The sequence below is a fragment of the Puma concolor genome, chromosome B1, assembly GCF_028749965.1.
Source record: "Puma concolor isolate L17-30 chromosome B1, mPumCon1.1.hap2, whole genome shotgun sequence".
NCBI classification, from domain to species: domain Eukaryota; kingdom Metazoa; phylum Chordata; class Mammalia; order Carnivora; family Felidae; genus Puma; species Puma concolor.
The window spans coordinates 77,464,738-77,490,217 of record NC_141670.1 but is presented as its reverse complement, the minus strand read 5'-3'; the positions used below and the strand labels follow the sequence as shown (position 1 = coordinate 77,490,217).

General features: G+C 42.6%; 2 protein-coding genes across 8 annotated transcripts in view; one reads left to right on the top strand and one right to left on the bottom strand.

The window, feature by feature from the left end:
* Window positions 1-14,807, top strand: part of LRBA (LPS responsive beige-like anchor protein) — a 577,381-nt gene extending 562,574 nt beyond the window's left edge. For 6 of the 7 annotated variants that reach the window (XM_086704123.1, XM_086704122.1, XM_086704121.1 and 3 more), the window contains 3 exons: window positions 3,055-3,251; window positions 7,535-7,686; window positions 13,500-14,807. In XM_086704123.1, the coding sequence (XP_086560249.1) occupies window positions 3,055-3,251; window positions 7,535-7,686; window positions 13,500-13,590 (440 nt within the window). In that variant the 3' untranslated portion in view covers window positions 13,591-14,807. The remainder of the gene's footprint in view (window positions 1-3,054; window positions 3,252-7,534; window positions 7,687-13,499) is intronic. The other variant, XM_086704120.1, reaches the window with a different exon arrangement.
* A 4,477-nt stretch (window positions 14,808-19,284) lies between these two features.
* Window positions 19,285-25,480, bottom strand: part of LOC112858094 (serine/threonine-protein kinase DCLK2) — a 63,177-nt gene continuing 56,981 nt past the window's right edge. Inside the window, exon 16 of the mRNA XM_086702953.1 lies at window positions 19,285-22,586. Within this exon, the coding sequence (XP_086559079.1) occupies window positions 22,359-22,586 (228 nt within the window). The 3' untranslated portion in view covers window positions 19,285-22,358. The remainder of the gene's footprint in view (window positions 22,587-25,480) is intronic.

The window sequence follows — 25,480 nt, the reverse complement described above, 5'->3', positions numbered from 1 at the left end:
AGAGGGAGGCAGGAACAAGGAACATCTTTGTCTATTTATTCTTCTGGACTCTGGGCTGGGTTTCATCTCACACATCAAGAGTTTTCATAGAAACTCTTGACCTAGTCTGTTTTAACTTCCAAATCTTAGAACTAGGCAGGAGCCAGGATGACATTGAGAATGGAGTGGAAAAGATACTTAAGTTGGTCTGCTTAGAGGTCTGCCCTTGCAGCATCATCATGTATTTAGGCCATAGATAGTAAGCGAGCCTTCAGAGAGCACACACAACAAATCAGGATCTGACCAGAAACCGAGTTGTTTCTAATTCATTGCTTATTCCATCTCTGAGGTTTATCTATCTCTGAGGATATGGACCTGAGCTGAGGTCTGAACACACAAAAAAGTACCGTAATCTTATGTCTTTGAAGGTTATCTGATGGGGATGCATTGAGCATTTGACTCACCTTATCTGCATCTCAAACTATAATACTTAGTCTAGCTAACAAGACTTATTAAATATTCAAAGGGTTGTATTTAAAAATTTAGTTGGTCAAAGCAATGAAATAATGATGGCAAGAATTTGATGCCTACTGGAGTTTTTCCTTTCTTATGCCCAGTAATTTCATATATCCTGAGCAAACAAGTTCTTAGACACTACATGATCCAAATTAGACATAGGGGTGACTGGCTGGCTCAGTCTGTAGAAATGTGACTCTTGATCTTGGGGTTCTGAGTTTGAACCCCACATTGGGTATTGAGATTACTTAAAAATAAAATCTTCAAACAAAATTAGACATATAAAATAAACCTATCATATTAAAGGTTATCCTTGCTTTGCATGGTAGTGCAGAGTCATAAAAATGACCATGCAGGCTGAAACCATGAAAAGTGATCATAAGAGCCAATGGCAAAATTTGTGGTTGTTCCATGGCTTTTAAAAATTTTTTGTCACAATATTAAAAATTCTCATATACAGTTATATGTGTATATATAGGCATGAGAAAAACAGTAAAACTCAGTACACTATAATTTAAAACATTAGAAACATTGAAAATTAAAGTATTTTCTTTTTGAAAAACTTAAAAAGAGTACTTGCATAGTGTTTGCCTCTTTCTCTTTGTATAATATAACTTAAGATAACAAGCAAGAATCTTGTCTTTGCCTCGACCAGTTGTCATGCTCCTTTCTAAGTTTGGGTAACTTTCCAACGTTTTATCTTCTGTGCATTCAACGTCATGAAACATCCCCTCGGGTTCCTTTATTTTTTTTAATGTTTGTTTATATATTTTGAATGGGGGAAGGGCAGAGAAAGAGGGAGAGAGAGAATCCCAAGCAGGCTCCACAGTGTGCAGAACCTGACACGGGCTCTATCTCACAAACCATGAGATCATGACCTGAGCCGAAACCAAGTGTCAGATGCTCAAATGCTCAAATGACTGGGCCCCCCAGGCACCCCCCCCCCCAACTTACACTGCCCCCGGCTAGGGTTCCTTTAAAGTTTTTGGACGTTTTTGCTGGCATCACTTCTGGGACATCACTTTTCTTACAACCCCTTTTCTAATCTATGTCAATAAGTTCTTCTTCACTAATTTCCTCAGCAGTGTCAACATTTCCAGAATCCGTTCTTTCTTCTGTAACCCTATTTATATTCAGTATAAAGTTCACGCTCAGGTTTATCACTTTTAATTTCCTTCGTGCAGTTTCACCTTTGTGGCCAGTGTTCTCTTTTGATTATCCACTTTTGTAAAATGTCACATGGGTTTATCACCGGAGATGAGGAAGCAGCACAACCACAACCACAGTTTGCTCCCTGTGCACGAATGGGTAACAGACGTGCAGTGACCACTCACTGACAGACTTTAAAGGAAATGATGTGCTTGGTCATTCAGGACGCACATCTGTTATTTACATAGTGATTTGTGGACTGAAGAGCTGGTCACAGACGTGAACTTTATGCCATCACTGTGAAAACTGAAGTTTGAACTGTGGTGCTGAGGGACTGGTGTCATTTAGAATGATAATGGACATTCACGAGTGCTGCCGCTGTGTGAAGCAGAGGCTGCTGGTATGTATTTATGCTGAGAACACAGACAACTTACAAACTCCTGAGTGGTCAAGAGAAAGCCAAGAACCTTATTTTCAAAAGGCCATGCCCTTAGTAGTCCTGTGGGAAACAGAGATCACAAGTCCCCATAGGCATGAGTAACTTAGCCTGGAGATCAGCAGGCCTTATGCTCATTACTCCTCTTGTCTGACTCACATCTCTTAGAACATACTCATCACACAGGTGGTTTCAGTTACCTGCTCCTTCTTAGCTTTGCAGGTAACAGGCGCTCAATAAAAATACACTCTGAGATGTATGCACTCACCTGCAGCTCCCGTCCTCCTCAGGCAGCTCAGCCTGGAGGTCAGCCTGGGGGTTGGGAGTGGTTGGTGCCACCCACAGTGGGGGCAGCAGGCAAGTGCACTTGGTTGCAGAAGGATCTCCGTGTGAATTTATGTGTGTGGGTGGCAGGGGGTGGGGAAGCGGAGGATGGGTAAGTGGACCACCAGGGACGTTCTTTCATTGTGAAGTAGCAAGCAGTGGGAAGGCAGAAGGCTGAAGCCTCCGGAAGCTGCCCTAATGAGCTCTCCCCACACTAGCCCACAGCGCGGCCACTGCTGCTGGGGCCCCTGTGACACACAGGCAAAGCATCACAGTGAGCTCGACGGCAGCCTGTGTTTAATTGTGGCCCAGCCTTCCCGGAAGCTCCTCGAGGAATTGAAATTTGTCCTGTTCCTTTCTGAATGCCTCCTGTTTTTATCATCTCTTAGCATAAATCATTTCATAAAGTAACTTCCTGTCGCTTGAGGAAAAGTGAACTTGAATGTGTATGAGTTGGCTTTCTCCTCTCCCAAGTAGGAGGTGAGATCTGGCCAGCACGCAGAGGACATTTTGCGAAATAACATACGTAAGATAAATAATTTTTAAAGGCTTGCTACAAGCAGCCTTTTGATCCTGTTTGTGCTCAAGATTCATTTTCACATTTGTCATCCTTAAAAAAATTTTGCCTGTTGTTTCTCCTCTTTTCTCAGAAGGACCATGTCTCATACATTCCATGAATGGAGACTTGTTAAGGACTTTGGAGGGTCCTGAAAACTGCCTGAAACCAAAACTCATTCAGGCTTCAAGAGAGGGTCATTGTGTCATATTCTATGAAAATGGCTGCTTCTGTACATTCAGTGTGAATGGGAAACTCCAGGCCACTATGGAAACAGACGATAACATAAGGGTGAGTATGCTACGGACTTTGTCACCATTGTAGATTTTGACCTCCCAAGTGTGGCAGGTGAGGAGGGAGAGGGTTCGCTAGAGAGACCTCTGTTTTAGTCACCGAAGGCCTCTTTCCACACCAAAAGAAAATCATCAGGTAGCACGTGCATGAGGCTTATGTATCTCACAGACCACAGCATGTCCTGCTGTGCTGATCGCATCGCTCAGAGAGCCCTGTGCAAGAGATCCCTCTGTGAAGCCCAAGGCGAGCCTTCAGCAGAGAGTTTTCTTACGGTTCTGTGAAGCCAACCTGGGTGGCTTTCCGTGGCCTTGTTTAGCTTTTTTTAGTCTAAGAAAGTTAACTGTACATGGTTGTTGTTTGAGCATCAAGACTGCAGTGGTCCGGTAGACCACACCTAAAACTGGCTCCTCTTCACACCTGGATAGGCTGCCGGCGGGAGTGGTAGGGGATTATGACTATTAGGATTAGTATCTCCTTTCAGACTTTGTGAATAACAAGACCAGCACTTGCCAAGTTAAGGGAGTTGGCTTCCAATTAGGATGTGAGTTAGGCAGACATTTTTCCCCTTTGGATACACAAGGAAGGGTAATGTTAGTGGACCTTCTGGAGTCTTGCTTCATTTTCAGGACACGATTCCAAAAGTATTAGAGGTGGAAGGAAACACTGAGGACTGCTCTTTGGAGAGGCTATTTTTTCAAGGTTCTTCTTTTCTCACTCCCAACCTGCTAGTGCAGGTTAAAATAAAGTGAAGCTGAGGTATTCCTGTCATTTTCCGAGATGAGGCTGGAGGTATGTGTGACCTTGTACAGTGAGGGAACCTCAGACATGTTGGGAATGCCTCTGCCCCTGAGTGTGGCTTTTTAGGCTGGCTCTGGACATTTTATTCGTTGCTCCTCCTGACCCGGGGCAGCTTAGATGACATAAATTCTCCCAGTTTCCCACATCTAGCCTGATCACCCCCTTCTCAAGTAAACAGATATGGGATCAGGAAGTATTAAGAAACAACAACCCTAACTATAGATTACGTAGATGAAATGAAGGTCACTTGCTGCTTCGATATCATAGCACTGAATTTTAATTCAGTCAATGTCCTCTCCTTTTCTCTGAGTTTTCTTCATTGTATTTTGACTGCCTCTACCACAAAAGCATGCACTCATACTCAGCTTTTATTTTTCCCTACTTTCCCATAATACTTCATTTAAACCAAGTACACATCAGAGGATTTTCCTTTCCTCTTTTCTTTACAATAATAATGTTGATAATCTGTCACTTTGAGTTACGATTATACTGTCAGCTACACTAATAAATCTGTAAAATAATTTGAAATCCCTTGCTAGCTAAAACAATATCTGTGGCATTTCAGTTAGTACGAAAGGCTCTGGGAAGTTCCTCGAGGCAGTAGGAAGGAGGCTTTCTGCAGACTGTTCATACACACATGCTTTTTCCTCTCTGCCCTGTAGCTATTGTTGTTTTTTCCCCTGTAATATTTCCCACTGGATTTTAGGCTTAAACAATCCGTTGCCTTTTTCCCAGCACTCCTGCACTTTATCATACTAACTTGGAAGTGGCAACTGTGTGATTAAAACAAGCTTGCCTAAAATGGGCACTACCTGCCCATGGCTCCAGAGACTGACACTTTCACAGCTAACTGCGTTGGGGAGGGAAGGAGGGAGAGAGGGAAAGAGTAAGAGACATCACAGAGCAAAAATCTCCAGCTCCATCCTGTAGGCCCTGCAGTCTGAGCCTGTATCAGGAAAGGAGACCATGGAAACAAATTAGTCTTCAGCTCAGACCAGAAATTAAGTTTCTTTGAAATACTGAGAACCCTGCAGGCAGGCAGCCTGGGGAACCTCTGCACTAATCAAGGCTTCCCACCTGTTTTTATTTAGATGCCAGATTGTTCAGTGGCATTTGGTTAACATATCATAGCACATCAACTAGGCAGTGTTTAGATGTCTTAATGAGTAACTTAAATGAAGTGGGCAGCTTTTACAGAGCAGCAAAGTTATTTTACCCTAAACAAAGGACAGCCACCATTTCACCCACAGGAACTCATCTATTTTTTTTTTCTGTGGAAGCTGTGTTTTAGGATGTGATCATGCCCAGCAGACCACTCTGGCTGTAGAAACCAGTTCAGCCGTGGCATTGTCCAAGGCACTCTGGATTGCAGAGGAGGATCTAAGCATGTCTCTGGGGCCCTCTTAAACTTGTTAGGCTCAACCCGGCCTGGGTACTGAGGGAGGCGTGTTAGAGTTAAGAACTATGTGAGGGCTGCTTTGAGTAGAAGACAGAGTGCCATTTAGTGAATGTTACCCTGACTCTTGCCCTTAGGGGAACTTGACAGGTTCCTCATGAGAAAGGCCAGCAGAATACTTTTTCACATTGGCAGGCCCCAGGCTCATTAAAATGTTTTGGATGCTGATAAATGTATAATCCTAAAAATCCAGGCTTTAAATTCCAGATAGACTAGGATTAGAGATTCTTTACTAGTACAAAGAGTTAAAGATTAATAGTTTTAATTTGTATTTTAATATAGCACTTATCCAGCAAAAAGCCTCAAGTATAAAACTCAAATGAACCACAACCATAAGGCTAATGGATTTTCATCAGCTGAATTTTAGAAGTAGAGCAAATAATTGTTTGTCCTAGTTTTTACTGCAGCTCCCGGATACCCCCTAGAGATCGCTATTTGTAAAGTGAATGGGGGGAAAGGATATTGATTTTTACTTACATTGAAAAATCTTACTATTTGTATTAAGATTTAGAGAATATTTCTTACATGTAACTGTCTTCCACACGTGGGTTTTTATTTCTTAGATGTATTTTTGTATTCTTGAGAAGAAGCTACATTTAAGAGACCAGTAGAAGTTGGCATTTGCATAAATATGAATTGAATGCCTATGAAACGGCCCTTACTTTTCTATGATTTTTTAAAAAATTTGTCAAAGGGTAGGTTAAAGACTTAAGGCAACTATACTAAAACTGAGTGTAGGACAGTGTAGATATGTTTTCAGGAGTTAGATTTTTTTTCCTTTTTGGCTTGTTTGCACCATCTGTATTCCCACTTCACTCTCCAGGTAGACACAGGATTACAGGTGTTTACACTTTTTCTGTAAAGGGATAAGTAATAAATACTTTAGGCTTTGCAGGCTCTATATTCTGTTAGTCACTTGCAAAAGTAGCCATAAACAAATGGGCGTGGTTATGTTCCAGTAACCCTTGTTTATGGGTACTGAAATTTGGAATTCATGTAATTTTCACATCATGGAATATCCTGTTGATTTTTCTTCAACCATTAAAAATGTAAAACGTCCTGAGAAACTTAACAGGAACCCATGGGGGAGGGGAAGGAAAAAAAAAAAAAAAGAAAAAAAAGGTTAGAGTGGGAGAGAGCCAAAGCATAAGAGACTGTTGAGAACTGAGAACAAACTAAGGGTTGATGGGGGGTGGGAGGGAGGAGAGGGAGGGTGATGGGTACTGAGGAGGGCACCTTTTGGGATGAGCACTGGGTGTTGTATGGAAACCAATTTGACAATAAATTTCATATATAAAAAAAAAAAATGTAAAACGTCCTATAAAAACAAGCAGTGGTCCACATTTGGCCCAATTTACGGGATCGAAGAGCAAATTCCATGTGTGTACTTCCTGTTCAGTACTGGCAGGAAGCAGTCAGTCCTGAGGCAAGAAGAAAATGCTTCACCTGGGGTTTAATCACCCTGGAAGCTGTAGTTCTCTACCAACCTGTCTTCCTAACCTGCTATAAAAATCCAGCAGGCCCAGTGAAGGTACTACAACTGTTGGCCTTCTCCCGTGGGGCTGTAGCCCCAAAGGCAGCAGTGTTTTATTGGCGATATCAGGTCAGCTAGCACTGTCTGCATAGCCTTGGTACAAAATAGGCTTCTTAGCATGTCCACAGTACAAGTGGAGAGGTGCCATGAGGCTCCTCATTTTAGAGCACTGATTCTAGTCCACCACATACACCATCTAAATACTATTCACAGAACTGGAGGATTTTGCCACCTCATCTTTAAAAATCAAAAATTAAAAACACAAAAACAAAACATCTTTGTTTTGCCTAACTTTGTCCTAACTTTGTCCATTTGACTTTTGAAAAATGGCAGTAGTTTTCTGTAACTCATGATTTCCTAAAAACTCCTTAGGAACACATGCATACAATCTCTCCCTGCATTGCAGTGGCTTCGTGGTGTGGAAATTAAACGGGGTGGGAGGCGGAGTTCTCCTAGGACCACATCTCCACTGAATATTGCTGTGTCTCATAGGCCATCCAGCTGAGCCGAGACGGGCAGTACCTGCTCACAGGAGGAGACAATGGTGTGGTCATGGTCTGGCAGGTGTCTGACCTCAAGCACCTCTTCGCCTATCCGGGCTGTGACGCTGGAATCCGGGCCATGGCCCTGTCTTACGACCAGAGGTAACACTGAAATCATGGTCTACTGATGGTGATATTAAAAATTGGAGGGAATTTATTTAAATGGTCTGATGGATAGACTGGGTTATCGGGGTCACCATGGGTTGTGGGGGTCACCTGGGCAATCAAAAAATCCAGTAAATATTGGGGTTTCCAAGATACTTTTTAAAAAGCGTGATGTTTCTTTTTGATGGCATTGCCACTCTTAGACAAAGGCTGAATTCTCTAGTAATAGATAGGATTTAAGTAACAAAGGCTGTAATTATGTTGCCATAAAGCTTTTTATATTTCTTAGAGTACTTTTTCTTTAAAATAAAAACTAAAAACCGTAAACATGTAGAATATAAAAGGCCTGTATGTCCATGAGGATTTTGTGGAGAGATTTGCCTTATTTCCTAAAACCTTCTAAGTGGTAAATTTGGGGAATGTAATCTTTGTCATCTTGCTGCTTCTACACTCATTTAAGTTCTGATTTTTTTTATAGAGGTAACATATACATAAAATTTACCATCATTTTTTTTGTGTACAATTCAGTGGCATTAAGTACATTCACACTGTTGTACAACTATGGCCACTGCCCATTTCCAGAAGTTTTTCATCATCCCAAACAGAAGCTCTGTCCCATTAAACACTAACTTCCCATTTTCCCTTCCAGAGCTCCAGCTCAATTCCAGTGTCTGTGAATTTGCTTCTTCTAGGTACTCTGTGTAAGGGGAATCATACAGTATCTGTCCTGTTGTAGCATGTTTCAGAACCTCATTCTTTTTTAAGGCTGAATAGTATATGCCACTTTGTTTATGCATTCATCTGACATTTTGGGTGTTTTCACCTTTTGGCTAATGTGAATAATGTTGTGATGAATATTTGCATACAAATATCTGTTCAGATCCTTGTTTTCACTTCTCTGGGGTGGATACCCAGGAGTGGAATGGTTGAGTCACATAGTAATTCTATGTTTAACTTTGTGACAAACTGCCAAACTCTTCTCTACAGTGGCTGTACCATTTTACATTCCCACCAGCCACACACAAGGGTTCCAGTTTTTCCACATCTTCACCAACACAGGTTATATTTTGGTTGTGGATTTTTTAATAATAGCCATCCTAATAGGTGTGAAGTAGTCTCTTATTGTGGTTTTGATTTGCATTTCCCTAATGACTAGTGGTGTTGACTCTGCACTCTTAATAATGTCCTTTGATGTACAAGTTTTTAATTTTCAACTTTTTTTCCTGTTGTGAATGCTTTAGCAGTATCCAAGAAATTATTGCAAAATCCAATGTTATGAAGCTTTTCCTCTGTTTTATAGTTTTAACACTTATGTTTATTTAGCTTTTGATCCAGTTTGAATATCTGTATGACAGTAGATAAGGATCCAGTTTCATTCTTTTGTATGTGGGTATCAAGTTTTCCCAAAACCATTTGTTGAAAAGACTGTCCTTTCTCCCACTGGATTGTCTTGACACCCTGTTAAAAATCAGTTGACCATACATGTCAGAGTTGATTTGTGGGTTCTTCATTCTAGTTGTCTATATGTCAGTATCAGACTGTTTTGGTTACTGTAGCTTTGTGGGAAGTTTTGAAAATCATGAAATATAAAACATCTGATTTTGTTCTTTTTTTCAAGAATGTTTTTTGGCTATTTTGGGGTTCCTTGAGAATCCATTATGAATTTTGCAAAAAAAAAAAAAAAGGATTTTGATAGGGATTGGGTTGACTCTCTTGATTGCTTAGGCTAGCATTATCACTTTAATAATATTAAATCTTCCAGTCCATTAACACAGATGTCTTTACATTTATATTCCTTTCAGCGATATTTTGTGGTTTATAGTGTACAAGTCTTTTGCCTCCTGCATTAATTTATTCTTGAATATTTTATTCAGTTTTGTTGCTATTGTAAATAGAATTAATATCCTTTTCAGATTTTTCATTGTTCATGTACAGAAATGCAACTTATTTTTATGTGTTGATTTTATATCTTGCAACTTTGTTGCATTTGTTAACTTTTTGTGGAATCCTTAGGATTTCCTAAATATAAGATCTTGTCATCTGTAATAGAAATAATTTTACTTCTTCCTTTCCAATTTAGATGCTTTTTATTTCTTTGCCTTGCCTAATTGGTCTGGCTGGTACTTCCAGTACCATATTGAACCGGTAAAAGTGATTAGCTGTGTCTTGTTTTTGATCACAAAAGATTTGAGTCTTCACCATGAAGTATGATGTTAGCTGTGAGTTTTTCATAAATGTCCTTTATTGTGTTTGTCCTTTCCTTTTTTTTCCTAGTTTTTTTTTTTTTTTTTACTATAAAAGGATGCTGAATTTTGTCAAATGCCTCTTGTGCATCAATTGAGATGATTATGTAGTTTTTGTTAATTCTATTAATGTAGTAGATTAATTTTTCTGTGTTGAACCATCCTTGCATTCCAGGAATCAATCCATCTTGGTCGTATCTAATCCTTTAAATATGTGCCTGTATTAGGTTTGCTAGCATTTATTGAAGATTTTTGTCAGTATTCATAAGGCATATTGGTCTGTAAGTTTTGTTTCTTGTAGCATCTTTCTCTGACTTTCGTATCAGGGTAATGCTGGCCTCATTGAATGACTTAGGAAGTGTTCTCTCCTCTCCTCTCCAGATTTTAGAAGAGTAAGAGTTAAATATTTGGTAGAATTCACCATTGAAGCATCTAGTCCAGGGCTTTTCTTTATTGGGAGGCTTTTGATTACTGACTCAGTCTCCTTAGTACTTGTAAGTCTATTCAGGTTGTCTATTTTTTCATGATTTGGTTTTGGTATAGTGTGTGTTTTTAAGAATTTTTCCATTTCATGGGCACCTGGCTGGCTCAGTTGGTGGAGTATGCAACTCTTGATCTTGGGGTTGTGAGTTCAGGCCCCACACTGGGTATAGAGATTACTTAAAATCTTTTTTTTCATTTCCATTTCAATTTGTTTGTATATAATTGTCCCTAGTATTCTCTTATAATCCTCTTTTATTTCTGTAAAGTTGGAAGTAATAGATCTATGATTGTAGTAATTTGAGTCCTTTTTTCTTAATCTAGCTCAAAGTTTGTCAATTCTATTAATCTTTTTAAAGAACCAGGTTTTCGTTTTCTTGATTTTTCCCATGTTTTTCTATCCTTTTATCTCCACTCTAATCTTTATAATCTCCTTCCTTCCATTAGCTTTGTGTTTAGTTTTCTCTTTTTCATGTTCCTTGAAGTATAGTATTAGGTTACTGATAGAGATCTTCTTTTTTAAATTCTGTATCTACAGCTATAAATTTCCCTCTTAGCATTGCATTAACTTTTGGTTTATTGTGTTTGTTTTCATTTTTCTAAGTGTTTTCTAATTTCTGTTAAGATTTCAACTCATTGGTTAATTTCTATGTGAATTTTCCAGTTTTCCTTCTGTTACTGATTTCTACTTCAGTTCTGTTGTGATTGGAAAAGATACTTTGTATGATTTTTAAATTTAAGACTAGTTTTGTGGCCTAACATGGTTCATCCTGGAGAATGTTCCATGCACACTTGAGAAAAATGTCTATTCTGCTGTTGTTGGGTGTTTGACATATGTATTAGGTCCACTTAGTTTTTCTCCCCCCTTATAATTTAAGTAACTTCTACACCCAACACGGGGCATAAACTCATGACCCCAAGACCAAGAGTCGTGTGCTCTAAAATCCCCTTGGATTTTAGTATTCTTTAGGTCCTCTTCTTTCTGGTCGTTCTACCCATTATTGAAAGTGGGGTATGGAAGGCTCCAACTATTGTTGTAGAACTGCTTATTTTTCCCTTCAGTTCTTTCAGTTTTGGCTATCTCTTGGGGGCTCAGATATTTGGTGTATTAAGTGTCTACAGATACTGTTTTTACAAATTGAAGTTTTGTGGCAATCCTGTGTTAGGTAAATACATCACTGCCATTTTTCCAACAGCATTTACCCAGTTCATGTTTCTGTCACATTTTGGTAATGCTCCCATTTTAAACGTTCTCCTTACATTTGTTATGGTGATCTGTGATTACAACTTGCAAAAAGCTGATAATGGTTAGTGATTTTTAGCAGTATTTTTCATGTATATACACTATTTTTTTTATACATGCTGTTGTACACTTTAATAGACTACAGTATAGGGGCACCTGAAGTCGGTTAAGCATCTGACTTCAGCTCGGGTCATGATCTCACGGTTGGTGAGTTTGAGCCCCGTGAGTTTGCGCTCAGAGCCTGGAGCCTGCTTTGGATTCTGTGTCTCCCTCTCTCTCTGCCCCACCCCACTCACGCTCTCTCAAAAATAAAACATACACATTTTTTAAAAATAGAAATAGACTACAGTGTAAATGTAAACATAACTTTTACATGCAGTGGGAAACCAAAAACTCATTTGACTTGCTTTATTGCAGTTGTCTAGAACACAGTGTCTCCAAGGTATGCCTGCAATTGCTATTTCTTGATAACTTGACCTTTTAATTGATGTAGTATCTTTGTCTCATAACAGATGTTGACTGATAGCCTATTTTGTCTGATATTAGTATAACCACTCCAGCTCTCATTAATGTATGCATGGAATATTTTCTTCTATCCTGTCACTTTCAACTTTTTTGTGTATTTAAAGTGAGTCTCTTGTAGACAGCATATAGTTTGATCTTTTTTTTTTTAATCCATTCTGCCAGTCTCCTTTGATGGGAGAGTTCAGTGCCTTTATAATTAATTACTGATAAGTTTTCTGTATGTCTTAGAGCATTTTTTTGTCTTTCATTCCCTCATTACTGCCTTCTTTTGTGTTTGGTGTTTTGGTAGTGGCATATTTTAATTTCTAATTTTGATATGAGACAGTAGGAAGGATATTGAAAATGACTTCTAAAGACTGGTTCTAACCAGACCATTCAGAGGAAGATCTAATAGGCTCCCTCTAAACCATTCATCTTAGTGAGGCACCTGGGTGGTTCAGTCAGTTAAGCATCCAACTTCGGCTCAGGTTGTAATCTCCTGGTTCATGAGGTCAAGCCCACATCGGGCTCTCTGCTGTCAGTGCAGAGCCTGCTTCGGATCCTGTGTACCCTGCCCCCTCTCTGCCCCTCCCCAGCTCACGTTCGATTTCTCTCAAAAGTTAAAAATTAAAAATAAAGAGTCTTAGGGCTCTCCGTGTTCTCCCTGCACTACCTTCTCAGGGACGGGGAGCAAGCAGTGATAGGTCCTGTCCTCAGTGATCATCTCCGTGAGTTCACGGTTTTAAGAGGACTAAGCCCCTCCCCAGATCTTCTGCAGAACATGGCCTGGCCCAAATTACAGTCAACACACTGCTTTCTCACTCTTCATTGCCTCTGTACCTGTTAGAGAGCTCTCCATCACTTAACTATGTGCTTCCTCCTCCACCAGCAATTACGTTTCAGTTTCTTTTGGTTCTGATACCTCATATAAAAGATAGGAGAAAGATACAGCAGAGGAACAGAGTCAGTGGTCCTGTACTAGCATCATATGGTGACAGATGGTAGCTCCACTTGTGAGCATGGTAATACAGTTGTGGAATGATGATGTACGTCTGAAACTAATGGATCGTCGTGTGTCAACTATGCTTCCATTTTATGTATGTAAAAATAAACATCAGGGCTCACTAGCCAGCCCCACATTAGAAATTATCAAGTCCAGGTTTTAGTGACTTGTCATTTTGATCATCACAAAACATACCTTAATTCTCACAAATTGTTAGGTTTCACTGCCATCTTCTGTATTTACCTTGTAGATTTGGGGAGGGCGGTTATCTCTTTAGTAACAGATCCCTAGGGAAAAAATAGGTTTGTAAACCCCTCCTTCTCTCTGCTTCTCCCAGGTGCATCATTTCTGGCATGGCCTCAGGAAGCATCGTTCTGTTTTACAACGACTTTAACCGGTGGCATCACGAATACCAAACCCGCTACTGACGGTGACAGCTTTATCCACCCCGCCCTCAGCCGAGGCAGGGAAAGGAATGGGCAGCATCTTTCTCTTAGAAATAGCTATCACATCTGAATGTAACTTAAATTTGCTCGAAGAAGCAAAATATTTTTTAAAGTTAATTGCTATTTTTGTAGACTTTGCTTGACTTTTTTGGGGGGGAATAGCAAAGCAGAAAATTGGCTGCTGGGTTCTGTAGTTTAAAAAAATCTATATTTTTAGTCATAATGAGAAGTCTATTTTCACCAATTATGGAAACATATCCAGTGGAGCAAGTAAACCCACTTATTCTAGCTATATTATGAAAAAACACTTCCCCTTTATCTGTAATCTTGAGAAATACATGATTTTAAGAAATAGGGTAATGGGTATAGGGAATTTTATGCTGTACTTTGGGTCCTGTATTTTTCCAAGCAATTGTGCTTCTTCAGCACTGAAATTTCTGGGATTTACATAGTAATGTTTAAATTATGGTAAATGTAATTTAAAGCATCTCAGTGAATTATTTCTATCAATATTATTCTTCAGGCATGCTTTAGACCTAGAAAATTATGGTTTGGGGGAGGCTATTTTATTTTGTGTGTTTAACAAAAAGGGTCTCATGTTCTAGCAAGTGTGAAGTATTTACAATGTTTTTTATTTACAATTTTTTCCCGATACGTCATCTTCATAGTACACCAAAATGACAGGATGGGAACGCTCGTGGGCTCACAACTTTTGCTTTTCTTCTGAAGTAAACGCAGGTACCAAAGCTCACCCCTAAGGTTTGACCGTGCCCACTCACTGAGGCAGAGCCATCAGCGAGAGCTCCCCTCCCCCACCCCAGTCTGAGCACAGAGGCCACCAGGTGCTGTATTAAGCAACACCCATTTCACCTTCTATTTGTTACTGAATATCTTCACTTTCCTTTGAGTAGCAATTTGTACCGAGAAACATGTTATTCTGGTGTATAATTCTACTTTTCTAGTAGATTGATGTGTGGAATTCTGTGAAAAATATTTGAGAAAAGGTCTGTATTGCATAAATAAATTCTTTGTAAGTTGTGAACTTTGAGTTGAAACCGACATTCCATCTGTATTTCCCTTGCAGCTTACCTAAAGGGGTCCCTTCCTATTTCCCAACACTCAGCTCTTCGCTAAAAGCAGAGATTTGGAATGGAACAACTCAGTTTGACAGAAAAAATAAAATGGCATTTGTAATTGAATTTTTGGAAAATACTATCTTTTCACTTCTACTTTAAAACAAGGATAATTCTTTGCAAAAAAAAAAAAAAAAAAAAAAAAACCAAAAACTGGTTCAGCCCCAGGTTTTGAACCATAACCAATAAGAGACACTGTTGAATGAAAACAGGAACATGGGCCTTCTTTGGCTCCCTCTCACCAAGACTTCGCTGATGAAAACACTAGATCTATATCTAAGATTCACCACTGTTTTATAAACCATTAAGAAAGAAAGAAACAAAAGTCAAATGTGAGTACATCATAGGTCAAAGAAATATGCAAGTTACAGGTAAATTAATTAAGCATCCTCACTGCTATTACCCTCTGATATTATACTTTAGAAACTTTAGAGAAAATGGTAGGAGAAAATCAGGAATACCTAAGTCCTTATGCCAAGCATTTGATACCTCAACTACCCTATTTTTATAAGCTTAAAGCAAAGTGAATAAAGCAGCTTCCTCTTGGAATCTAAGGAAAATTGGTGCCTCCACTGCTTTTAAAACTTACAACTCTGGAAAAGTAACAGAAACACAAAGTAATACAGAAGCATGGCAACATGTATCACTTCTGTGTTCCTTTACTCAAACCTAGTTCATGTCAACATAAGGGTTGCTTAATGACAGAATCTGTTTACCATATTTGGATTTATTCAGCATTCACCTACTTTATCCAGTATTAACTACTTTTTAAAGAAACCATATAAATTTAAACCAATTAGGAGAAAAAGTCAAAGTTGAGGTGGTTTGCGATGAAAGTGGATGCCCTACAACAGACAGGAAGCGTGGTAAGACATTCCGTACATGGACGTGGTTCAAAGTGTGGGGTGTTCAGTTTACATACGGTGATTTACAGCTCCTTTTAAAGTGCACTGCCTCAAGAAATTCAGATTTTCCTCCCTGATAGTATTGATTCTTACCGAAAAGTCACCAATCAAGTCCTTGAGGCTCTGTAATTTAAGAAACAGCACTAGGTCTCTGAGAGAAAGTGTACGGGCTTAGCGAATATAGGACATGAAAACTTGACAAGCACAGATACATGCTGATGAATGATTCACTCTTAGATGAGAATCTTATCCCCCAGAGTACACCAGACATCCATAAATAAATCTCATTAATTCAATAAAAAGGAATGATCTTGCCCCCTGAAATGACATCACACTTTAGTTCTACTTAGCATATAGGACATGAAGATTCAAAGTACCCTGCACAGGAACCCCAAGAAGCTGCATGTAGGACGTGAGGTAACATGGAACCTGGGCTCCCCTTTTCCGTTCAGATCCGACAGCAGAGCCCAGGGGCCTGACCATGCACACCTGGTGCCATGTGGCCCCCTCCTCCACCATGCTGGCAGATGGGGTGTGGGTCAAGTTTGCAGGTGATGGCTGGGAATCCCAGGAACAGCCAGACAGCACATCCACTTTGTACTCTTTTCAGCAACTAGAATTCAATTAAGTTAGCATACGACAGATCTACCAAGATAGGAATTTTAGGAGAGAGATTTTTCACTAGGTATCTGTGACATGTTTTTACTGGATATGATTTCAAGAGCTCCTGGCCATACAAATCACGGGCCTGGTTTGGTCCTTCTTACTGCATCAGTCCTGCCCCTGCTCCACCCCCCATCACTATGAAAGAACACAGCAGACCAAGGATACAGAATCCTTCTGCAACGACACAGTATGAAGGATCCCACCACTGAGCTTGGTGGAGAAGGTCTGCCGGTTTCTCGTATGCGTTATAGATCGTGGAGTAGCAGCCAGCCCCCCAGCCTCACGCCGTCATGTGACATCACATTAGGACAAAGCATGTTCACAAATAAAAGAGGAGGAGGACAGGACGTAAATCCCGAAATCTGCACAAAGCATGTGTATCAGCAAATATGCCAGGGCCCCAAACTTGGCTATTCTGCCCCACTGCTGGGCAAAGAGTTTTCTACTTCAGTTAGGAGAGCTACCAGCCTAGCTACTGCCCCTTGTTTGTAGCATAAGGAAGCTGGGAAGTTTCACAACTTCCTAAACTAAAAAATGGAAGGAAAAGACCATAATAATAGCAAACCAATAAAATAACAAAATACAAAAAACATGTTACATTTCCTTTTGTCTCTCCTCTTTCCTCTCAGATGTGTGGGAAAATCCTCATTTGTATTTTTCTTTCACATTGAAGAGTTGAATCCATCTTGCACTTTTTGGTCCCTCAAAATCATAAGATCACTATTTACAAAAATCTAAGCCTATTATTAATGACACTGATACATCACTCCCAGCCCTCCCTCCTATGAACCAAAAATTCAAATTGTTCAAACCAAGGGACGTGTTTTTAATGAAACTGAGTGTGGTTTGGTCTTTCAGCAAGCTGTCTTCCAGAGACAGACTATCCAACAAGGGAAGACGGCCATCCACAAATGTTCCTATGAATTCTGAGACCTCAGCAGTCATATGCTAGAAACATGAAAAGAATTACTTTTCTGTCTCAAGTTAAGGAATATCTTTCCTTGCCAAAACCAAGGTGGGGGGCAGGGCAGCTGGGCAGGCTTGTAATTTCCTCATACCTGGCAGGAAGCAACTGGCTGCTTTGCAGCTTTGGACTTGGGACAATTTGAAAGACATTCCCCAGACTCGACTTCATCCTTGGCACAGACAGGTGCCCAAGCCTCAGAACCCACCAAACTCGGCCCACAGGGTTGAAACCATCCTGAGCACACAAATGAAAGAGGTTTGGGAAAGGGAAGAGCAGGAGCAAAATGCCTGTGCACCAAATACACCCTTTCCTTCCCCTCAGCTGTTCAATGAGAACAACCCCTTCCCACAGCTAACTGCCTTTGAGTTCAAGGCCATAGGTTTTACCATAAGGTAGCCCTCTTAAAATCCACTGGCCAAAGGGGCACCTGTTCAGTGTCCAACTCTTGATTTCAGATCAGTTCACCATCTCCCAGCTCATGAGTTTGAGCGCCATGTCAGGCTCTGCACTGACAGCATGGAGCCTGCTTAGGATTCTCTCTCCCCCCACCCCCCTCTGCCCCTCCCCCACTCACACAGGCTCTCAAGCAAACTTAAAAAAAAAAAAATCCACTGGCTAAGACTAAGCTAGATTGCATGTATCAGCTTCCTTCTGGAAAAACTACTCTTTCCTCATCTAACAGAACTCACCCCCACCCCCCCCCCCCACTTGTGATAACCTGTCAGGCCTGCTCAGTTTTCTACCACTTTGCCAGGTGTCTCTGCTAGACCATCCCATCTCTGCCTATGACACAGATGTCCCAGGTAAAGCATCTCTGAGCACCTAGAGGACAGCCCAGTCGTAAGGATAGCTTCCTGGGGAACCGAGAGGCGCAAGTCCCAGCTCCAGCATGCCTGGATGAGCTCCTGGTCCTTCTGAGTTTCCTTACTGGTGGAATGTGGACATTAATATCTCTAACAGATGTGGTGTGGCTCAAATGATACAGGATGAAATACTCTGTACACTATAAACTTTTCTGGTGGTTCTTATTTAGCAGCTAAACATTTTCAAGGACTGGCTTGTCACTCCTTCAGAAAGCAGCTAATTCTGTCACTGGACTGCCCTTTGGCTAGAGTCTTAGACTCTGCACTCACGTCTGGCCCTTTGTAACTCCTGCCTGCTAACCTTGGACCACCATCCCTGCTACGGAACAGTTCTTCATTCAGCTCAAGACATCTACCAGATGTGCCTCTGGTCTCCCCTAACTACCACCGTATGGTGTTTCCCACCAGTCCCTGGCTGCCAGGGCTATGGTCCTCCTCACCTCTCTGGCTGCCCTCTTCCGGATGATCATTGTTTTATGGGCACCACCACACACCGGGAGGCCTTCACAACAGACCTACACACACACACACACACACACACACACACACACGCACACGAGGGCTCGGCTCATGCTGCCCACAATTTGCACACACTTCTCACAACACAGTTTAAGGTTCTGACATTTCAGCAGCTCTGTCGGCACCTAATGAATGGTGACCACTGAAGTTCTCCGCTCTCGGGTCTTTCCCATGAAGTCGTGGACATCAAGGCCTCAGGCAACAGAATGGCAGGGGCTTCACGCTCTGATTTCACGCCACAGGTTCGGATCAGTGTTCTCACCTGCTGAGAGAATTTGAAATCCAGCCCATCCCACTTAAAACATGGATAAGCATTCTTTCTAGATGGTCGTTCACATCATATGCAAAAACAAAACAAAAAAAGAACAGGAACAAAGACCGAGAGCTGTCTGGGGCTTTTCTCTCGAGCGGCACGATCCAGTGTGGCCGGTGGAGCCACATGGGCTGTGAAACACTCAACAAGTGCCAGGTCCAAACCAAGATGTGCTGTGCCTGTCAACACACACTAGATTTCAAAGATTAAAAAAAAAAAAATCTCAAAGATTTTTTTTTTTTTTTTTACTTTGGTTACATGTGGAAATAATACTGTAGACACGCTAGGTTAAATAAAATATACTACAAAATTAATTTCACCCATTCCTTTTTAATGTGGCACCAGAAAATGTTAAATGAGGCAGCTTACACTGTGTTTCCAGGGGGCAGCGCTGCTCCACAGGTCTTTCCCCACCAACATCATTAGCTCCCTTTCCTGTCCCGTACGGTCTGCTCTCAACGATCTTATTTTCAAATTCACATTTCACAGTTGTATCCATGAAAATATTCTGGAAGCTTTACCGAATGTTTTTAATCCATGTATTCCATATACTTCCATAACACAGCAACCTTTTTGAAGAGAGAGACACGCACTCCCTGACCCCTGGGCAGTTGCTGAGCCCAGCAGGCACCCCACGGTGGCTTCAGCAGGTCACCACTTCCCTTTTTCTACCCCTTCACAGGTCAAATCCTTTAGACACAGATCCCCTGCTGGAGTAAGGGAATGAACATCAAACAAGTACATGCCATTCTCACTGTGCAGGAACAGAGGAACCTAGCAATTACATCCCTGTATTGAATTTGGACTCTGAGAACAGAAGAAGAGCTCAACAAATGTTTTCTAAACACATGGGCAAATGAACAGTTTGCTTGTGGTGTCAGGGCCTTTATTTAGGATCATTACTTAGATGACCATTCACACCCGGGCCTTGATTTGTCCCCATGGGACAGGGTTCCTCCAAAGAGCACAGATTTGGAGATGGAAGAACCTAAAACTGCACGGTGACTCTGTCTCCCACCAATTCTGTGACTTGCGTTGTTACGGTCAACGGCTTGGTTTGCCCCTTCACTGCCACTCATCGTTTCTCCAGGTGTTTGTGGGATTCATGTAATTACAGGAGAGCTGCTAGGCTGTGCTGCCCCACCTGCTCATGCTACTTCGTGTCTCTAGGCCATCCTCCCCCACCATGTCCCAGGCCATCCGAGGGTGACACAGAGGATGGGAGCACGTGCTGTCCAGAAGACACTCCTTCGTCTTATCACCAGTGACCAGCACTTCCCTGGCAAATACTTGAAGTGGTCAGCAAATGCCTTTTAACCTCCTTCCAGAGAGGGACCCCGGTTTCAGGCTCTGATCACTGCCAGAGGCCATGCTCCATCACTATTTCCATGTTCTCTTTCCTTTACATTAGCTCTTCTCTTTCATTAACAAAAATATCTCCACTGGGAGCCATGAAAAAGCTTGCTCTTTAACTCATTAGCGAGGCCAGAGACAAGCAAAATGTTCTAGACCTATACATTACAGCTTTTTTGAAACTGCCCTCCTCCTGAAGCCTATACCTGCTGCCTTTGTAGGCCCAGGAGGCAAAATCTGCATTTTGTAACCAGCCGCTGGATTGAATCATGAGTCAGCACCAGCCCAGGGAGAAGGGCCAGTCAGATAGTCTCATTCCTTCAGCAATGTGAATTAAGAGATCCAGAGTGGAAGCAGATGGTCTCAAGGCCTGGAGTTGGACAGCCTTGAGAAGTTGGGGACAGAGCAGCACCGGGCTACATCAGAGGTACAGGCAAGCAGGAGTTATGAGAGAACAGAACCAAGAGCCAAAATGCACCCAGAGCAGCAGAGACAGGAGAATGCACAGTCTCGGAGTCAGAGACAGTGACAGACAGAAGGAGACTGGGGAACAGCTGCCCTGCTTCCTATTTCCTGTGAAGCCTGACCTTCCTGCCATTGGCTCCATAAGATTCCTCTGCCATACATTAACAATCCCTATTTATTCCTGAGCTTTTGTTGCAGGTGTGTGCACCTGTTAGCAAATACACTTTGACCAAGATGCATTTTCATGTGTTATTCCCAAGCATCATTCTCCCTCCCCACTCCTCACCCAAAACTTCATAAAAGGACATGGAACCTAGGCCAAGGAAGTGTGCTTTGATCACACATCCTTTGCAAAACAACACCACACAATCCTTTGCCCACCCCCATCACTTTTTTCCTCAAGAAGGGTTTATTGCAGGTTGGGTACACTTATAAGAGGCAAAAGTCTAACAATGAGAATGAACTACAGGGCCCCCCAGTTTAGAAGATGAGCAGGTAAAACAAATACATTGATTATGTACAATTATTAAAAAGGGCAGGGTAGTGGGGGAAAAAAGGAAAAACTGCCAGCAGCCTTCCAGAAGGTTAATAACAGAGGATGTTTGTGGAGCACCTTCCTGCCCCGGTCCTGACTGTGCCTCGGGCTATGTTTCCTCAGTTGTTTCCGGCCAGCTCCAGATGACAAGCAGATGATGAAAGAGACTGCGGTGGCTAGTCAGATGCCTAGTTTACCGTGCTCTGCTAGAAGCCGGCTTGCTGAGAAGAAACCACTTGGCCCGGGGGGGTTGCCGCATGCGCCACGCCTTTCATGAAAAAGCCCAAAGGACGACTCCATTAACGTCTCCTAATACATATGTGGGAAGAGTTGGGGGAGAGCACACTGTCTAGGGAAGAAAGTGACATTCCCCTGTGGTCTGTATACAAATAAATATCCAGTGTTGTCTTAGGTGAGCCCAGCGCCCCAGGCTAACGGTGGACTGCTTCCTCGGGCACCTGGAACCACTTTTCAAAGTCTGAATTAGTGTCCGATGACCAGACTGTCCTCTCGGGTGCTCACTTCTTCCATCAGAACGCCAGTCCTCCGAACCCCCTTGGCAGAGGAAGGTGCTACGCCACCTCTGACAGGACACCCACAAAGGGACAAATGCAGTTCTAAATTGTTCGTAAGAAAAAAAGGAACGCTCCGAGTTTACTTAAATAGGGAGAGAGCTTGATTCATCCAAAGTGTTTCTATAAAAATGCATTAAATCCCAGATAAAAGTTGCACATTCTCCTGGTGACACTGCAAAAATGTCCACTGAACTGAAAACAATTTAAAACGAGCCACTCCGAATATCTGTCACAGCAGCTAACACTGCATAGGACACCTCCAGGAACCGGCGGGCAGAGCCCAGATTATGAAAAGAAGCAAATCCCTGGCATCGAGCTCCTGGATCCTGGCAGCCCTCAGAGGTGCCAGCAAACTTCCCAACAGCAGTCAGCAGAGAAAGGCTCTTCAACGAGAGGGCCGCGGCCCAACAAGAGGGGCTTTCCAGCCGCAGTGGGCTCCAGCCTGTCCGCCCGGGGTCAGTCGCGGTGGCGGCGCCAGGTCCCTGCCCGCTCGCAGCTTTCGGCAGCAGGAGGACAAGGGGGTGTGGGAGACTCTGGAGGGGCGGGGGCCAGGTCTGCCGGTGCGGACACGGGGGGCTCCTCAGCTGAGGGAGGGACTGGAGAGGTCGGCTCCATCCCCGGTCGGCTGCTGCCCTGACAGTGCTTGCTGCAGAAAATCTGCCCCTCCTTATCTAGAGCCGTGTTCTAAGGAGAAACCAGTGGAGAAACAACACATTAGCCCGGCCCGGGCTTGGGTCATAGCTACCACGACAGGAGCGCACAAGAGCATGCACAGGGCTCAGAAACAGAAGAGGAGAAATAACATCGAGCTTCTCTTCCAATAGAAGCCTAAGAGAAAAGCAACGGCTGAGGATACCTTCTCCCCAACCCCCCAGGCGGTCAGCCACAGTTGGCCCCTGCTCCTGGCTCAGTGTCAGCTGGCCCTGGATGGCAGCCTGAGGCAATTATTTTCTGGCTCTGAGCTTGCCTGAGTTCTGAGTGCTTCTTCCCATGCCCAGATCTGGAGCCCAGAAGAATCCTGTGACAATGAGCAAACCCTACAAGAACACTAGGGCTTTGACAGCTTTTCTAAGGCAAGTTCTTCATCACAGGTTGAAAAGTTACTCACATGTCATATAAATAAGTAATCCCTTTACAACCCAAGTGTCTGCATAATCTACAAAAGTCCTGCAATCTGATCGTGCACCATTACCCCTTTTGACATCCTGCATGGTCACCTGACCTGCTCTCTGGTCTTTCTGGACAGTTTTATCTTGTTATACCCCAAGTTTGTTTTTTTAAGTAAGCTCCATGCCCAACATGGGGCTTGAACTCATGACCCTGAGATCGAATCGCGTGTTCTACCCAATAAGCCAGCCAGGTGCTTCACCCCTGAAGTTTTTAATCTGCTCAGCTCTTCAAGGAGCACAGAAACAGCCACAAACATGAGGAAATCACCTTGCTTTTCTGACCTTACACTGGGAGGTAAGACCTAATCTTTTCTCCTCCTCTGACTCAGTTTGAACATTTCCTTGCTTGTCCAGTGAGACCCAGCCGAGCTGTCATCTCACTGGGTTTCCAAATGTGCTTTCAGTTCTCAGGCACCTTTAGCTCGGAGGCACAACAATCAGGAGGTGTTTTGTAATCTAACTACCCTGAGGGGAAATGTAGTACAGATTCTTTATTTCTTAAAAAAAAAAAAAAAAAAAAAAAAAAAAAAAAAAAAAAAAAAAGGTCTGGAGAAGATATGAATGAACAGCACCTTTTAAGACAGACTTGTGTGGCTGGCTGGCTTGGTGTCAGCTGTAAAACAGGGTTCTCCACAGGCCTTTCCAAGCTCACGCTGAATAGCCAGCAATTTCCAAGGACAATTTCAATTACCTGGGGAGCAGGTAACTGTGGCAAAGCCCCCTCAGAAGCTTAGCATTGCTCTTTAACAAGCTTCCAAGTTCCTAGTATGAGAGGAGGCCAAGCCACGCCTCAGTGAACACTCTGAAAATGGGGAGAGGCAGCATTCACTTGGTTCTACCACAGAGCCCCTCCTGGGTAGCAGAGACAGTAACTCCCCAGTTATTGCTCCTCTTCTGTTCCTGTCAGGAGACCATGTGTGTGCAGCGGAACAAAGCATTGCGGTGCGGTTAGTACATACCATTGCCTTGGACCTAGTCAGAGGGAAGCAATGCAGGCGGCGGGAGAGGCAGGAGAAAGCAGGGACAGAAACTAGACTTACTTTAAACAGAAGCAACATGACTGAAACAGTTTTGTCTATCTCAAATTAAACCCAAATCATTCCCAAATTTCCCCCTGAAAGAAACATCATCCCCTCTGAGGGGGAAAGCCCTCCGTGTGAATTCATCCTTTCTCAAGTTGGCTACAAGATGCAGCAAATGAGGGTTTCTTGTAATTCCCTTTCCTGCCACAAGATGGCCTCGTCCCTGAGGCTGGGATGTGCCCCCTGGGGGATAAACAAGGAGCCTGCCCCGCAGAGGCACTGTCCTTTAACTATACCAAGTGACAAGTCAAAGAAAATGCAAGTGCTATTCAGAACCACAGGCCTGTCTTAAACCAAAGCCTAATCCAATATAAATCTCTTCTCTTATCCCAAAGGCTCCACACCTGTCTTACTGATAAAAATGTATCTTTGGACACGTAGCTGGAGAAAGAGAACAAAAGCCTTCACAGAGTTACTTGTCCTTTGCTGTTGTTCACAAAAAGTTGCTTTTTCACCAAGTGAAAAACAGCACTGAGCAGGAGAGCTGCTGGCGTCCTCCTGCTATGCACTCGCCAGCTCTTGATCTGGAATGACAGGCAGTGGGGCAAGCTGTAAAGTTTTAAGATAAAGTTTTCCAAGGGTACGCTTTGCTGGCTGAGAAGGATGTCAGTACGTACAGGAGACCCGCACCGATAAGAAGCTAAGAGCTGGACGCTGGTGTCAGAAAGTCTGAGACAAGCATGCAGATTTAAGACGGGCTGCAAATTAGAAGTTGCTCTGATTAAGCACAGCATGTTTGAATACCAGAATTCTGCTTCAGGATCCCCCATAGTCTCAACTGGGTTAAGAGTGAAACTCTGAAGTGTCTCTCAAACTGTCAAATCAAACTGTCAAATAAAATGCAGACAATAGCATCAACTTTACTTTCTTTTGCTGTTATTTTCATTCCTATCCTATAATTTTCTCACGGGAGCCTCAGGCACTGACTTTGGGGTGGGGGGCCAAGGCGGAGAGAATGCCAGGAGCGACAACAGACAGTAAGGTTGTATGGGTCACAGGACAGTTATCTGATGATTCGACCTTAGAGCACTGATACACTATTATTTCCACTTCTCTTTGTATCTGCAGGGAATGAGGTTACCCTCACATACTCTACTTATGAGAACGTATGAATACCAGGGAGAGTCATTTGTGGTTAATTGCTCTTAATATAAAAAAACACTTAAAACTGTTCCCAAGGGCAGGACACACAGACACATAGTAGCGGTGATGAGGATGACAACACAGAAGCACCACCAGCTGCCCCCACACAACCATGCCCCAGGCCAGGTCCTCAGTTGGGTGAGGATTAGCATGGCATCCCCATGGAGGCCTTCTTGCCACTGCT